General features: G+C 49.3%; 1 protein-coding gene across 1 annotated transcript in view; it reads left to right on the forward strand.

The window, feature by feature from the left end:
- FLNC (filamin C) overlaps nt 1–16,636 on the forward strand; it is a 115,122-nt gene that overhangs the window by 48,885 nt on the left and 49,601 nt on the right. Inside the window, 10 exon segments of the mRNA XM_087968995.1 lie at nt 2,465–2,602; nt 3,860–3,986; nt 5,744–5,880; nt 6,918–7,111; nt 8,292–8,405; nt 9,260–9,403; nt 10,859–10,982; nt 11,874–12,034; nt 12,933–13,023; nt 13,716–13,885. Coding sequence (XP_087825121.1) covers nt 2,465–2,602; nt 3,860–3,986; nt 5,744–5,880; nt 6,918–7,111; nt 8,292–8,405; nt 9,260–9,403; nt 10,859–10,982; nt 11,874–12,034; nt 12,933–13,023; nt 13,716–13,885 — 1,400 coding nt within the window.

Consider the following 16,636-nt stretch of genomic DNA (forward strand, 5'->3'; position numbering starts at 1 on the left):
TCCTTCCTTCTTTCTTTCTTTCTTTCTTTCTTTCTTTCTTTCTTTCTTTCTTTCTTTCTTTCCTTCCTTCTTTCTTCTTTCCTTCTCCCCCTTCCCTCCCTCCTTCCTTTCTTCCTCCCTCCTCCATCTCTCCTTCCTTCCTCCCTTCCTTCTTTCTTCCTCCCTCCCTCCTTTTCATCTCCCTCCCTCCCTCCTTTGATCTCCCTTTCCTTCCTTCTTTCTTTCCCTTCCTTCCTTTCTTTTTTCCTTCCACCCCCTCCTTCCTTCCTTCCTTCCTTCTTTCCTCCCTCCCTTCATACCGCCCTCCCTTCTTTCTTATCCTCCCTTCTTTCCATCCTTTCCCTCTCCCTCCCTACTTTCATCTCCCCTCTCTTCCTTCTTTCCTTCCCTCCCCTTCCCTCCCTCCTTCCCTCCCTCCTCCCTCCCTCCCTTGTTCTTAAGTGAATCATTGCAGTCGTTATGTGAATCTGGCTTCCCCATTGCCTTGGTCTGTCCGAAGGTTGCAGAAAGGTCGGGACACTGCAACCGTCATAAATATGAGCCAGTGGCCAGGTGTCTGAATTTTCGATCCTGTGACTGTTTGCAATGATCGTGGGGGGGAAACAGGGATCAGTCCCTTTTTCAGTGCCATGGTAACTTCGAATGGTCACTAAACGAACACAGATAAACCCGGAACTGCCTGCCTGCCACGAACATAGCGATCCGAAGCGGAATGCCGTCTCTTTTTTGAAAACATTTTGATTTTGGCCTCCTCCCTTTGGCCCCCCCTTCCCGCTAAGGTTGCTTGCATCTCAGGTGGGGTGCATGGGTTCTTGGGGGGAGTGGGGAACCTGCCTCCTTGGCCCTGGGTGCGAATTTTGGTTTGGATCTTCCAAGGCTTTTGGGGTGCTGGGCAAATCCTGGGCACCTTCAGGATTTTTGGTGTCCCCAGGGGGTTTCCTCCTTCCTCTCCATCCATCCACTCGGTGATCCAATCTCTTCTCTTCTCTCTCCTTCCATTCTTCTTTCTTCCTTCTCTCCCTCCTTCTTTTCTCTTCTCTTCTTCTTCTCTTCTTCTTCCTTCCATCTCTCTTCCCTTCTTTCTTCCATCTCTCCCTCCTTCTCTTTTCTCTTCCATCTCCCTTTCTCTTCTCTTCTTTCTTACATCTCTCCCTCCTTCTCTTCCATCTCCCTTCTCTTCTCTCTCCTTCCATTCTTCTTTCTTCCACCTCTCTTCTCTTTTCTCTTCTCTTCCCTTCTTTCTTCCCTCTCCCTCCTTCTCTTTCCATTCTTCTTTCTTCCATTTCTCCCTCCTTCTCTTTTCCTTCCTTTCTTCTTTCTTCCATCTCTCTTCTCTTTTCTCTTCTCTTCCCTTCTTTCTTCCATCTCTCCCTCCTTCTCTTCCATCTCCCCTTCTCTTCTCTTTCCTTCCATTCTTCTTTCTTCCACCTCTTTTCTCTTCTCTTCCCTTCTTTCCTTCTCTCCCTCCTTCTCTTCCATCTCCTTCTCTTCTCTTCTCCTTCCATTCTTCTTTCTTCCACCTCTCTTCTCTTTTCTCTTCTCTTCCCTTCTTTCTTCCATCTCTCCCTCCTTCTCTTCTCCTTCCATTCTTCTTTCTTCCATTTCTCCCTCCTTCTCTTTTTCTTCCCTTCTTCTTTCTTCCATCTCTCTTCTCTCTTCTCTTCTCTTCCCTTCTTTCTTCCATCTCTCCCTCCTTCTCTTCTCCTTCCATTCTTCTTTCTTCCATTTCTCCCTCCTTCTCTTTTTCTTCCCTTCTTCTTTCTTCCATCTCTCTTCTCTCTTCTCTTCTCTTCCCTTCTTTCTTCCATCTCTCCCTCCTTCTCTTCCATCTCCCCTTCTCTTCTCTTTCCTTCCATTCTTCTTTTCTTCCACCTCTCTTCTCTTTTCTCCTCTTCCCTTCTTTCCTTCTCTTCTCTTCTCCTTCCATTCTTCTTTCTTCCATCTCTCCCTCCTTCTCTTTTCCTTCCCTTCTTCTTTCTTCCATCTCTCCCTCCTTCTCTTTTCCTTCCCTTCTTCTATCTTCCATCTCTTCTCTTCTCTTTTCTCTTCTCTTCCCTTCTTTCTTCCATCTCTCCTTCCTTCTCTTCCATCTCCCCTTCTTTTCTCTTTCCTTCCATTCTTCTTTCTTCCACCTCTCTTCTCTTTTCTCTTCCCTTCTTTCCTTCTCTCCCTCCTTCTCTTCTCTTCTCCTTCTCTTCTTCTTTCTTCCATCTCTCCCTCCTTTTCTTCCATCTCCCCTTCTCTTCTCTTTCCTTCCCTTCTTCTTTCTTCCACCTCTCTTCTCTTTTCTCTTCTCTTCCCTTCTTTCCTTCTCTCCCTCCTTCTCTTCTCTTCTCTTCTCCTTCCCTTCTTCTTTCTTCCATCTCTGCCTCCTTCTCTTCTCCTTCCCTTCTTCTTTCTTCCATCTCTTCTCTCCTCTTTTCTCTTCTCTTCTTCTGAGAGATGCCTTTTGTCCCCTTGACAGCTTGCAGCCCGAATGCCTGCCGGGCCATGGGCCGGGGTCTCCAGCCGAAGGGGGTCCGCGTGAAGGAGGTGGCGGACTTCAAGGTTTACACCAAGGGAGCCGGCACGGGTGAACTGAAGGTCTTGGTCAAGGGACCAAGTAAGTTAAAAATTTTTTTTCTCTCTCCTTACCTTACAAGAAATCTAATCGTGGCCTCCAAGTTGCAAAGAATGTTATCTTCAACTTAACAATCACAACTGATCCCACCTGTAGCCAAACGATTGTAAAACCACTTGGTTTTTTTTTAAGCTGGGAAAAAAAAAAGCTGCGGCTGCTTTCGTAGGTTGCTTTCATAAGTTGCTACCGAAGCTTGATTCTTCAGGGATCTCCTTGTGGTCTCCTTTCCCTACTTAGCGATGGTCTCCAGAAGGAATCATAAGGCTCACTTGTTTGTACAGGGGGATGCTATACAGGGCTGGGATTTAAATTTCTTAACAACCGGTTCTGTTCGGCCTGATTTGTGGGTGTGGCTTAGTGATCATGTGACTGGGTGGGTGTCGCTTGCTGACTGGGCATGGCTTGGTGGTCATGTGATTGGCTGGGCGTGGCTTGTAAGTAAATATTATAAATATTTATGTAAATATTGAATTTTTTTTTTATTAAAAAAGAGCAACTTTTACCCAAAATCAGGCAAAGCAGGCAGGCAGATTGAGTTGCTTGCAGAATCACAGATCCACTCAGAGATCTATCTTTCTGCAATCTGCTGCCTGAGTCTGTCACATAAAATTTGCTTACAAGCAAACTCATAAAATTTGCCAGCAAGCAAACTCACAAAATTACCTCACAATACACCATCTGTGTAAATACTGATTTTTTAAATATATATATATATATATATATATATATATATATATATATATATATATATATATATATATATATATATATAAAAGAGAGCAACTTTTACCCAAAAGCAGGCAGGCAGATTGAGTTGCTCACAGAATCACAGTTTCACTCAGAGATCTACCTTTCTGCAATCTGCTACCTGAGTCTGCACTGAAACATAGAAGTTTAAGTCCTAAGGAAGGTTCAGCTCTGCTTTTAGATTAGTTAGAAAGCAAGAAACCCAAATATTTCCTGCTTTCTAGCTAATCTAAATCTCCCAGCAAGGCAGAACAGCTGATGGTCGGGGATAAAAAAAAAGAAAAATAGCAACTTACCAAACAGGCAAGCTGGATGGCGCATATGCCAGGTAAGGAGTGAGTGGTTGGGGCGGACAGGGGCGGGGCCAGCCAGTGGCATGGTTTGCCAGTTCTCCGAACTGTGCAGAATTGTAACAACCGGTTCTATAAAACTGGTCCGACCAGGTAGAATCCCACTCCTGATGCTCTAATAAAGTTGTGTTTTTCACCCTAGAAGGAACAGAGGAACCAGTGAAGGTGCGAGATGTCGGCGATGGGGTTTACGAGTGTGAATATTACCCCAAAGTCCCTGGAAAATACGTGGTGTCGATTACGTGGGGCGGCCACGCCATTCCGAGGAGGTAGGCCACTCCACGGCGGCTATCGACATGGGAAACGTGGCCCTTTATGGACCTCCAACCAGGAGCATCTGTGAGACCCACAACCGGACTATTGTAGCTGCACCCCCTTCGTCTTACACTTCTAGCGCAGTGTTCCTCAATCTTCCCAGAGTTGGGAGGTAGCTTAGAAGCCATCTAGTCTAGCCCCCCCCCCAGTAAGGATAAGATCCGGTGGAGCAGCCCTGAAAAAAGGGCCATCCTCCACATTTCCACCTCAAGGGGATCTGGCTCCCCCAGGCCTGTTTTTGATTTCACAAATTATAGTTTAGTAAACAGGGTTGAGCATAATGTCTGCACTCAGGCGTGAAGGAGTGTGTTTTCGTTCTCCTGCTTAGTCTTTCTCAGCCTTGGCCAGTTTTAAGCCAGCAAGAATTTAAGCCAGTTTTAAGCCAGCAAGAATTCTGGGAGTGGAAGTCCGCTCATCCTAAAAGCTGCTGAAGTCGAGAAACTCCGTTCTAGTGGCCGTGAGTTCCACAGGTGATGCTCAGAGAGTGTAAGCGGGTGCAGAACCTGGTCCAGAGGGCTGTTTGGGGGCTGCAACTGGAGGAATTCAGAGAGGAGGATTCTGGCTTGCAGGATAGAATCTGTTTATTTGTTTATTTTTTTATCTTGCCTTTATTATACTGATAAATAACTCAAGGCGCGGTGAGCAAATCCAATATTTCTTCCTCGTCCTCTTTTCCTCACAACAACACCCCTGGAAGGTGGGCCTGAGCTGAGAGAAAGAGACTGGCCCAAATTCACCCTGATGGCTTTTATATCTAAGGTGGGACTAGAACTCACCATCTCCTGGTAATCGGCCCAAAGTCACCCAGCCGGATTTCCTGCCTTAAGACAATACTAGAACTCACCGTCTCCTGGTAATCGCCCAAAGTCACCCAGCCGGATTTCCTGCCTTAAGACAATACTAGAACTCTCCGTCTCCTGGTGATTGGCCCAAAGTCACCCAGCCAGCTTTCCTGCCTTAAGACAATACTAGAACTCACCGTCTCCTGGTGATTGGCTCAAAGTCACCCAGCCAGCTTTCCTGCCTTAAGACAATACTAGAACTCACCGTCTCCTGGTGATTGGGCCCAAAGTCACCCAGCCATCTTTCACCCCTAAAGCGGGACTAGAACTCACCGTCTCCTGGTGATTGGCCCAAAGTCACCCAGCCAGCTTTCCTGCCTTAAGACAATACTAGAACTCACCGTCTCCTGGTGATTGGCCCAAAGTCACCCAGCCAGCTTTCCTGCCTTAAGACAATACTAGAACTCACCGGGTGATTGGCCCAAAGTCACCCAGCCAGCTTTCCTGCCTAAGACAATACTAGAACTCACCGTCTCCTGGTGATTGGCCCAAAGTCACCCAGCCATCTTTCACCCCTAAAGCGGGACTAGAACTCACCGTCTCCTGGTGATTGGCCCAAAGTCACCCAGCCATCTTTCCTGCCTTAAGACAATACTAGAACTCACCGTCTCCTGGTGATTGGCCCAAAGTCACCCAGCCAACTTTCATGCCTTAAGACAATACTAGAACTCACCGTCTCCTGGTGATTGGCCCAAAGTCACCCAGCCATCTTTCACCCCTAAAGCGGGATCTAGAACTCACCGTCTCCTGACGATTGGCGCAAAATCACCTCCCCCATCTTATGTGCTTAAAGACGGAACTAGAACTCACCGTCACCTGGATTTCTAGCCCGGTGCTTCAACCACCATTTCTTCCTTTCTTCGTTTCAGTCCTTTCGAAGTGCAGGTGGCACCCGAAGCTGGCTTGCAGAAGGTTCGGGCCTGGGGTCCCGGCCTGGAAACTGGCATGGTCGGCAAGTCCGCGGACTTCGTTGTGGAGGCGATTGGCACCGAAGTGGGCACACTGGGTACGAGAAAAGGAGCGTCAGGGATGGGAGTTTGGCAAGGGGTGGGGGGGAAGAGTGGACTTAACTGGTGGACCGGCGGGCCCACGGTCGACCCTCGATTCACCTCCTGTTCCAAAGGGGTTCGGGACACCCCCCCTAGCTCAGATTCTGTGCCGTTTGGGGAACCCCTAAATCCCACTCCTGGCTGGCCCCGCCCACCCTGCCCCGCCCCACCCACACGTCCCGTTTCGGATGCAGGTAAGTGCATGGCGCGCACGCAAGCAGGGGCGGGTTGCAAATATTTTTACTGCCAGTTCTGTGGGTGTGGCTAGGTGGGAGTGACTGGGTGGGCGTGGCTCCTTTTTTCTGCAGCACCCGCCCCCTCCGTATTTTTTTTTACCTCCTGGGCCTCAAGGAAGCTCCCTGGGGGCGGGGGGGTCGTTTTTGGTCCCAGGAGGCTTCCCGGAGAACCAGGAACCGTCATAAATGTGGAAAACGGTCCTGACTGGGTTTTTTAGTGCCGTCGCAACTTTGCAATGGTCACTAAGCGAATGCTTGTAAGTCGAAGATTACCTGTAGCTTTTGACTGATGACCGACATTGAGCCGACCATTTTTGTCCTTAAGCGAGACAGTGAGGTTTGCCCCCCACTTTCTGGCCGCTGTCATTAAGTGAATCACAGCAGTTGTGAAGGGAGTCCCAAGGTTGTTAAATGAATCCGGCTTCTGCACGCCGGTGGGAAGGTCACAAAAGAGGGGGAGGAGATCGCGGGATGCCTGGGGAACGACGGGAGGGTCATAAACACGAGTCCGTTGCGAAGGACCTTCGTTCTGATTACGTGAACCGTGGGGAGGCTGCAACCGTCATTAAGTGTGAAAAACGGTCCTAAGCCCCTCTTTTCGGTGCCGCTGTAACTTTGAACGATTGTAAGTCGAGGAGGACTTACCTGTAGCAGCAATCCGCAGTGGCCAGATGGGGAGAGCCAAAATGTCCAGATCTGGCCTAAAGGGTGAGCCCCACCTGCTTTCCTAATTCTTTGCTCTTCCCGCCGCCTGGCAGGTTTCTCCATCGAGGGTCCGTCACAGGCCAAGATCGAGTGCGACGACAAAGGAGACGGTTCGTGCGACGTGCGGTACTGGCCCACCGAGCCGGGCGAGTACGCCGTCCACGTGATTTGTGATGACGAGGACATCCAGGACAGCCCCTTCATTGCCCACATCCTCCCTGCCACCAATGAGTATTTCCCTGAGAAGGTCAGCCTCTCCTAGCTCACCTGGAGGGGATGGGGGCCTCTCCTAGCTCACCTGGAGGGGATGGGGGCCTCTCCTAGCTCACCTGGTCTCCATAAGAGGGGGGGCTCTCCTAGCTCACCTGGAGGGGATGGAGGCCAATCCTAGTTCACCTGGTGGGGATGTGGGCCTCTCCTAGCTCACCTGGAGTGGAAGAGGGCCTCTCTAGTTCACCTGGAGGGATGGGGGCCTCTCCTAGCTCACCTGGTCTCCATCAGAGGGGTGGGGGCCTCTCCTAGCTCACCTGGAGTGGATGAGGGCCTCTCCTAGCTCACCTGGTGGGAATGTGGGCCTCTCCTAGCTCACCTGGTCTCCATTAGAGGGGTGGGGGCCTCTCCTAGCTCACCTGGAGGGGATGGGGCCTCTCCTAGCTCACCTGGTCTCCATCAGAGGGGTGGGGAGCTCACCTGGAGGGAAGAGGGCCTCTCCTAGCTCACCTGGTGGGGATGTGGGCCTCTCCTAGCTCACCTGGTCTCCATTAGAGGGGTGGGGGCCTCTCCTAGCTCACCTGGAGGAGATGAGGGCCTCTCTAGCTCATCTGGAGGGCCTCTCCTAGCTCACCTGGAGGGATGTGGGCCTCTCAGCTCACCTGGTGGGGATGTGGGCCTCTCTAGCTCACCTGGTCTCCATCAGAGGGGTGGGGGCCTCTCCTAGCTCACCTGGAGTGGATGAGGGCCTCTCCTAGCTCACCTGGTGGGGATGTGGGCCTCTCTAGCTCACCTGGTCTCCATTAGAGGGGTGGGGGCCTCTCCTAGCTCACCTGGAGGGGATGAGGGCCTCTCCTAGCTCACCTGGAGGGGATGAGGGCCTCTCCTAGCTCACCTGGTCTCCATCAGAGGGTGGGGGCCTCTCCTAGCTCACCTGGAGTGGATGAGGGCCTCTCCTAGCTCACCTGGTGGGAATGTGGGCCTCTCCTAGCTCACTTGGTCTCCATTAGAGGGGTGGGGGCCTCTCCTACTCACCTGGAGTGGATGAGGGCCTCTCCTAGCTCACCTGGTGGGGATGTGGGCCTCTCCTAGCTCACCTGGTCTCCATTAGAGGGGTGGGGGCCTCTCCTAGCTCACCTGGTGGGGATGGGAGCCTCTCCTAGCAATGTTGGGCTGCTGGGCTAAGGCTGGTCCCAATCTCCTCCCCCTCCTTGCAGGTCAAAGCCTTCGGTCCCGGGTTGGAGCCGGTGGGCTGCATCGTGAACAAACCGGCCGAGTTCACCATCGATGCTCGAGGAGCCGGGAAAGCAGCGCTCAAGATCTATGCTCAGGTCAGCTAGGGTGGAGTGAAGTCTGGAGGGCTTCTTTTGTTCTGCTTTGTTTTCATTTTTTTTTTACTTTATTTTGTATTTTTTATTTATTTATTTTTATTTTTTTATATACTGGTTATTTTATTTTCATTTTATTTTTTATTTTATTTTCATTTTTATTGTTTTATTTACTTTTTATTTTATTGTTTTTATTTATTTTATTTTATTTATTATTTTACTTTATTATTATTTACATTCTGAGTGTATTGTTTTGATAAGCAACTCAAGGCGATGAACATATCTGATACACAAACACCTTCCTCATATTTTCCCCCCACGACAACAGCCCTGTGAAGTGGGCTAGGCTGAGAGATAGAGGGACTGGCCCAAGGTCACCCAGCTGGCTTTCATGCTTAAGGCAGAACTAGAACTCACCATCTCCTGGCGTTTGGCTCAAAGTCACCTAACTTGCTTTTTATGGCTAAGCTGGAACTAGAACTCCCAGTGATCTGGTGATTGGCCCAAAATTTTACCCAGCCAAGTTTCATGCCTAAGGCGGGACCAGAACTCACCGTCTCCTGGTGATTGGCCCCAAGTCACCCAGCCGGCTTTCATGCCTAAGGCAGAACTAGAACTCACCGTCTCCTGGTGATTGGCAAAGTTGGCTTTCGTGCCTAAGGCAGGACTAGAACCCATGGTCTCCTGATTTCTAGCCTGGTGCCATTACTCCTAGACCAAACGGGCTCTCTTGCTTGAAGAAGTGATGACACGAAGCCACCTCTACTGAGGAGCCTCAGGATGGGCCCAAGGACTTCTTTGACCCTCGGGGAGTAAGGTAGGAGTTGGTTTTCACCAAAGGTTACTTTTCTTCCTAGGATGCAGAAGGCACCCCCATTGATATCAAAGTCAAGGACAATGGCAACGGGACCTTCTCCTGTGTCTACATCCCCACCAAGGCCATCAAGCACACCATCATCATCAGCTGGGGAGGCGTCAACATCCCCAAGGGTCCATTCCGGGTGAGTAACTCCAAGATGGAGAAGGGTGTTGGTGCAGTGGCCTGTCCAGTAGCCAAATCAGAGGAGGAAGAGGAAGAGGAAGAGGCGTGGGAGTCAGGGTCAGCATCAGGGCAACTGAGGAGCTCCAAGAGGTAAGAGGGAATGGAGGCAGCACAGAGAGAGAGAGAGAGAGAGAGAGAGGTGGAGCCTGGGCCACCCGTCAGCCCTCCAATGGAGAGTCAACAGCCCCCAGGTCTGGAGATGGCTGATGAGGAAGAGGAGGAACAGCTGGATCCAGTGCCTGACATGCTGATGCTAAAAAGGCAGAGGAGAGGAGAGCAATGGAAATCTATGGGCCGGTCCTCGGGATGGAAGAGCCATCACTGCTAACAAACCCCCACCTTAGCTCTGGGAATAAAAGGCAGGGGGCAGAGAGGAATAGGTGTGGCAGACAGCTATTCCACTTCCGGGTGGACGGACTTGTTAGCCAGCGGTGAGAGAGAAACTTTTTGCCGGCGTTTCCGGCGTCCTAATAAAAGGAATCATTGAGTTCACTTCAGAGGGGTGGTCATGTTTGGGGAGCTGGGTCAGAACAGTTGTGGGGGGGTTCTTGGCCATCTTCTGTCGACGGTCCTTTGGGCAGCAGGGAAGCGTGTGTCCACCCACCCATGGACAGGTAGGACATCCCTGGCCAATCTTCCACTGAAGCTTAGAGATGGAAAGTCCGAGATCTTGAAGGCAATCAACTCTTCCAGTTTCTTCTTACCATCACAGTCATCTGATTTAGGGCCAATTGTAATTTTGAACGGTCACTAACCAAACTGTTGTAAGTTGAGGCCCATCTGTATACATCAAATGTCCTCCCTTGAATTGCTGTCAGGATTCCAGCGATCGCCCTAAATTAAATCAAAAGCTGCGAGCCGAGCTTCAAAAAATTTCAAAAGATTTATTAGGAGCGACACGTCGGCATGACCTGTATGAAGCCGACTCTGAGACACGTAGTTTACAATCCCTATGAATGACCCTGTCTTCCCCCACCCCCGCTGGGTGTATCATAATTCAGAATCTCCCAATCAAACACTTTCATGGGCTGGGTGTCATCAATCACATTCTCCAATAAAGGATTTTCGCAGGGCACAATACCCGGTTGCCTAAGTTACAATCTTTGTGAGATATGTTTGGAATGTGCTTCTGAGTTCATTTGCCTTATGCTCCTTCGGGGTTTTTTGCCCCCCTTTCTCATGGCAACTTGGAAACAGGCGTAGGAATGTTTTTCAAGTTGACAATATATTTCAAAAAGGGTCATGATCACATGACTATGGGGATGCTGCTATACTTGTAAGAGTGAGGAATGTTCATGTCACTTTTTTGGGGGGGTGACATTGTAACTACGAATGGTTGTAAGCCAAGGACTACCTGATTCCATGACTCCGTTTTGCTCTTCATACGTTGGTCTGCTTTTCTTCCTCTTCACAGGTGAGTGTCGGAGAAGGTAGCCACCCCGATAAAGTCAAGGTGTACGGTCCTGGAGTCGAGAAAACTGGGCTGAAGGCCAGTGAACCCACCTACTTCACTGTGGACTGCAGCGAGGCTGGCCAAGGTGACCCCCAAATCTGAGATCTGGGGGGAGACTATGAGTCAATGAGATTAAAGCTAACCCCAAATGTTAGGAGTTCCGGTTTTCAGCGCTTCGGGGCAGGCAGGAATTCGCGATCGTGCGCGGTTTCTGCCTGCGCTCCCCGCTGGAGTGCTCCGAGCCAGCCGGCTTCGGGGCTAAGCCACCCCGTAGAGGTGGTTGAAGACAGGGGAGATCTGGCAGGGTTAGGGTTAGGGTTAGGGTTCTGTTAACAGAAGAGCAGAGCTGGAAGTGACTTTGAAGGTCTTCTAGTCCAACCCTCGTTGGGTTGAGCCACCTCCCAAGGTGTCCATTCTGGAGAAGAAGACATCCCACCTTTGAATTCTGATCCTTCAACCACATCTATTGCCAAGACAATCCTTTGTGTTGGATTCTGGTGGGTTCATAGCAGTGTTTCTCCACCTGGACCACTTTAAGATGGGTGGACTTCAACTCTCATAATTCCCCAGCCAGCAAGGGTTAGGGTTAGGGTTGCTGACTGGGGAATTCTGGGAATTGAAGTCCACCCATCTTAAAGTGGCCCAGATTGAGAAACATTGGTTTATTTATAGAAAGATGCTGATGTTGTCCACCCTTCCAGATTTGTCCTACTCAATTGCCCATCATCCCCAGCAGCAATCTGGAGGCTACCCAGTTGGGGAAGACCTTCTGATATCTTCCATTCTTGTGATGGAGTTCCAGCCAACCAGGCTTTCTGGAAGGATTCAAACTGGACAAGCCGATAATCGGAGGCTGGCTTGTCCAGAAGAATCTTGTGGAAGCTTCATCCTGTTGGGTGCAGAGACCCTCATGAGTTTGACGAATGAGTCTTGTCCACAAAATTTCGAGATCCTTAATCCCATTTTGGCTTTGCAGGAGACGTGAGCATTGGGATTAAATGTGCCCCTGGGGTGGTGGGACCAGCAGAAGCCGACATCGATTTCGACATCATCAAGAACGACAACGACACCTTCACGGTGAAATACACCCCCCCGGGCCCTGGGCGTTATACCATCATGGTGCTCTTTGCCAACCAGGTAAGGCTCATGGCGCCATTGGCCATAGGACCAGGGATCTGGATCAAACGATTTGGGTCTCTCAGGGTTCTTCTTCTGCTTCTCCATTGCCAAGTTGCACGACGTCATGGCCAGTTTGGTCGAGTGGTTATAACACCAGGCTAAAAACTGTGCGCGGGTGAGTTCTAGTTCAGCCTTAGGCATGAAAGCCAGCTCCATAACCTTGAGCCAAACTAGGAGACAGTGAATTATAGTACCACCTTAGGCATGAAAGCCAGCTGGGTGACTTTGGGCCAATCCCTAGGAGATGATGAATTCTAGTCCTGCCTTAGGCATTAAGGTGAGCTGGGTGACCTTGAGCCAAACCAGGAGACAGTGAGTTCTAGTTCCACATTAGCCATGAAAGCCAGCTGGGTGATTTTAGGTCAGTCACTGGGAGATGTTGATTTCTAGTCCTACCTTACATGTGAAAACTGGCTGGGTAACCTTGGGCCAATCACTGGGAGACGGTGAATTCCAGTTCTACCTTAGCCATGAAAGCCAGCTGGGTGATTTTGGGCCATATATTTATTTTAGAGCTGTAGGAGAAGAGGCGGCAGAACTGGAAGGTGGAGTTAAGTGCATTATCAGTCTAGAATTGTTACATTCCCACAAATGTTCTAATTCCGGACACTCTTAAATTCAATGGATCCTTATCTGGTGCCGATTTAGAATGGAACTTGAGTTGACCAGGTTCTTGTGACCAGACGATTGTGCAATCAACCTTCTGAATTGCTACTTCATGTATGAACCTGATGCTTTATCTCTGGAAAAAAGAGCAAATGAACGAAGGAATTAGGTCCTCCCTTGAAGGTTCTGTGCCCATCCTGGTATCCACCTTCCTGATTCCTCTTCTTCTTCTTCTTCTGGGTCCCTGCAGGAAATCCCCACAAGCCCTTTCCACATCAAAGTGGACCCCTCGCACGACGCCAGCAAAGTGAAGGCCGAGGGGCCTGGCCTCAATCGGACAGGTGAGTGATGTCAGAGCGTTTGCAACATGACTACCTGTCAGGATTCCAGCAGTTACTCCAATTAAATCATGAGCCTCGAGCCACACTCCCGTAGCTCGACCCCCCTCTTTTAATGAAAAGAAGGACCAGGGGTGACACGATAGCAGTGTTCTAATATCTCAGAGGCTATCACAAAGAAGAGGGGTGGGGGTCAACCTATTATCCAAAGCCCCTGAAGGCAGGAGAGAAGCAACCTGGAATTAAGGAGAAACTTTGTGACAGTGAGAACAATTAACCAGTGGGATGGCTTTCCTCCAGAAGTTGTGAATGCTCCAACACTGGAGGATTTCAAGAAGAGACTGGACAGCCGTTTGTCTGAAATGGTAGAGGGTTTCCTGACTGAGGAAGGGGTTGGACTAGAAGACCCCCCAGGTCCCTACTGACTCTCTTATTTTGTTCTGCTCTATTCTTCTTCGTGGAACACTTAACTATTGGAACACTGCTATGATATCACTCGTCTTTCAAAGAGGGGGCAAATTTTGGCTCTGGGGAAAAGCCAGTTTTGTGGGGGGGGGGTTTACAGTTCCAATGACATTTCCAGAGATGGGTGAGGGTCTCCAGCAAGGAACCAATTGCAAACCTAGCCCCTCCAAACTGGGTCACCTGGAGGGAAAGGTGAAATGTGATCCCCATTCTTGGTGCTTCCTCCCCAGGCGTGGAGGTCGGGAAGCCCACTCACTTCACCGTCTTCACCAAGGGAGCGGGCAAAGCCAAGCTGGACGTCCACTTTGCCGGTGCCACCAAGGACGAGGTGGTGCGTGACTTTGAGATCATCGACAACCATGATTATTCCTACACGGTCAAATACACAGCCGTGCAGCAGGTGAGCGAGGGTCTTAAGCTCTTGTCCTTATTTCTGGTGGTGGTGTGGCCTGTTGGCCACTGGCCCCTCCAGCAACCGAATCAGAGGAGGTGGAGGAGGTGGAGTGGGAGTTAGGGTCAGCATCAGGACAACCTTGGAGCTCCAAGAGGGAAGAGAGAATGGAGCTGGCAGAGACAGAGAGAGAGAGAGACAGAGGCGGAGAGTCAACAGCCCCCAGGTCTGGAGGTGGCTGATGAAGAAGAGGAGGAAACAGCTGCCTGATGCTCAGATGCTCAGAAGGCAGAGGAGAGGAGAGCAGTGGAAATCTATGGGCTGGACCTTGGGACAGAAGAGCCACAGCTGCTAGCAAAGCCCCACCTGAGGTCTGGAGATAAAAGTCAGGGGGTGGAGAGGAATAGGTGTTGCGGACAACTATTCATCTCCCTGCCGGTCAGTCACTGATAGCCTGCACTTCTGAATCCTGTCTGGAAATTATCAGAATTCTTCTTGGAATCTGCAGCGCCTTCTGAGTGTGTGTGTGTGTGTGTGTGTGTGTGTGCTGCTGGAAGAAAGTGCGTTCTTCCTGGAAGAAGAGAGAGAGAGAGAGAGAGAGAGAGAGAGAGAGAGAGACTGACTCCTGGTGTGTTGGGCTACTTCAGGGTGGAAAGGGAGTAGGCGTCCTTTCCACAGGGCTTTGAGATTTGGTAGTGTCAGGGCTCCAACAAATCCCCCTCATTCATAGCAAAAGTCTCTAGCCGCATCTCAGAAAAAGTAAATTGGTTTATTAGAAATTGCCATGTTGGTGCGTGGCTGGGTGCAACTAAATCACATCGTCCATTTCCCCCTTGACCCTGGTCTTTCCCCCACCTCCTGGACGTGACTTCTCCAATAGGACACATCCGGTCTCCAAGAGTCATCCATCATGCTCTCCAATAACCTTCTTATGCTCCGACAACTTTGGGCTGCTGAGTTGATATCTAGGCATTTAAGGAATGCCTTGTTTTCCCCCCACTCCTTTTTTCTGGCCGCTAAAAAGACCAAAGGAGTCTCTTTTTAGTTGACGCGTAGCCTGTTGTGAATGAGCGGCTGCTGGTGCTCCTAATAAAGGGGATGTTTCATTAACCATAAAGGGCTTGTCGTGTTTGGGAGCCCGGTCAGAACAGGTGGCCCCGCAGGATAGTCCTCCAGCTGTGGGGTAGCGGTTTCCTAAGCCGCCTTCTGATAACCTTGGTCAATGTTCCTAGGAACCTCTTGGCCCTCCATGAGGTCGGTAGGGGTGGGCTTCAAAAATTTTTAGCCACCGGTTCTCTGCCCGGTTGCTGGGTGGGCGTGGCCATGGTGGGCGTGGCCTAGTCGGCCTCCTGCACCATGGCGGCGGGAGGGGACGTTTTCGACCTTGGACTCAGGAGGCTTTCCTCGGGCCTCCGGGAGGGCGGAAACGGCCTCCCTGGGCTCCGCAGGCCCTCTGGAGGCTGGAAATGGGCCCGTTTCCAGTCTTCCGGAACTTCCGGGAGGCCCATTTTTCATCCTCCCTGGGCTTCAGAGGTTTTCCTCGATCCTCCGGGAAAGCGAAAACAGCCTCCTTCGGGCTCTGGAGGCCCTCTGGAGGCTCCAGAGCCTCTGGGAGGCCCATTTTTCGCCCTCCCCGAGCCTCCACATGGGCCCTGTAGTTACCTGGCATCCAAAACGGGCCACATGGAGACCCCTGGGAGGGGAGGGGAGGGGAGGGGAGGGGAGGGTGGGGCTAGCCAGGAGTAAGATTTTCCGGTTTGCCGAATTGGCCATAAAATTAGCTAGGTGTTCACCCAAAGCGGGGAGGACCGGTAGCAGCCCAACCCCTGGATGTCGGCCTGTGGAACAGGTTGCCACTTAACATCAAGAGGTTCTCCTTTGTAGGGAATGTGTAAAATGTCTAAGGTTTAACTAATAGAGTTTAATTAATTAATTTGTTATGGAACATTGTTTTTACCATACTATAAGCTTACTATGTTTTTATTTTAAAATGTTATGTAGAATGTACTAAGCAGAATCAGAATGGAAATTATGTATCATTTTAAGTGTTAAATTTGGGGAAAGATAGAAAAGTGTCATACTTCAACCAGTGATTACAGGAAAAAGTTTGTATTAAAGAGAAAAGATAAATAGATAATTGAAAAAAAACGGACAAAAGATACAAGTATAATGATTTAAATTGAGATTAAATAAATAAAATAGAATTAAGAGAGTGAAAAGAGGGGAAGACATATAGAAAATATAGAATGTTAAATAAGATATGAAATAGTATATAATGTGAGCATGAATTTGATTTATGTCTGTACAAAAGTTGTAACCGGGGTTAAGCCGCTTTCTGAAAAGAAGTTTTACGTCTTTATGTTATGTGTTTTGTTTGTTTATGTTTGTTTATTGAGAATTAATAATGTTGGATAAGAACATATGAAACAGTAATAATATGAAATATAGTAATATGAAATAGACGAAAGTATAAGTTTAATGAATAAAATTGAACAGAAGTAAAGGAAGAAATAGTGTGAAGTTGGAAAAAGAGTAATAAGATATGAAGTTGAATACATAAGATGCATATTAAGTTGTGTTTGTATGGAAATGTGATAATTTGGAATTATGTTGTACTTAAATAAGATGTTTTATTTGTTTTGTTAAGCAGCTCTTAGAAAAGATGTTCTATGTTCTTACGTTTTATGTTTTGTTTGTCTGTGTATTGTTTTTGAAAATTAAAAAAAATGTTTAATAAAAAAAAAGAGGTTCTCCTTTGCT

The sequence above is a fragment of the Notechis scutatus genome, chromosome 6 (genome assembly GCF_049901735.1).
Source record: "Notechis scutatus isolate UNSWTSFEM ecotype Mainland chromosome 6, rNotScu1.2, whole genome shotgun sequence".
Taxonomy (NCBI): Eukaryota; Metazoa; Chordata; class Lepidosauria; order Squamata; family Elapidae; genus Notechis; species Notechis scutatus.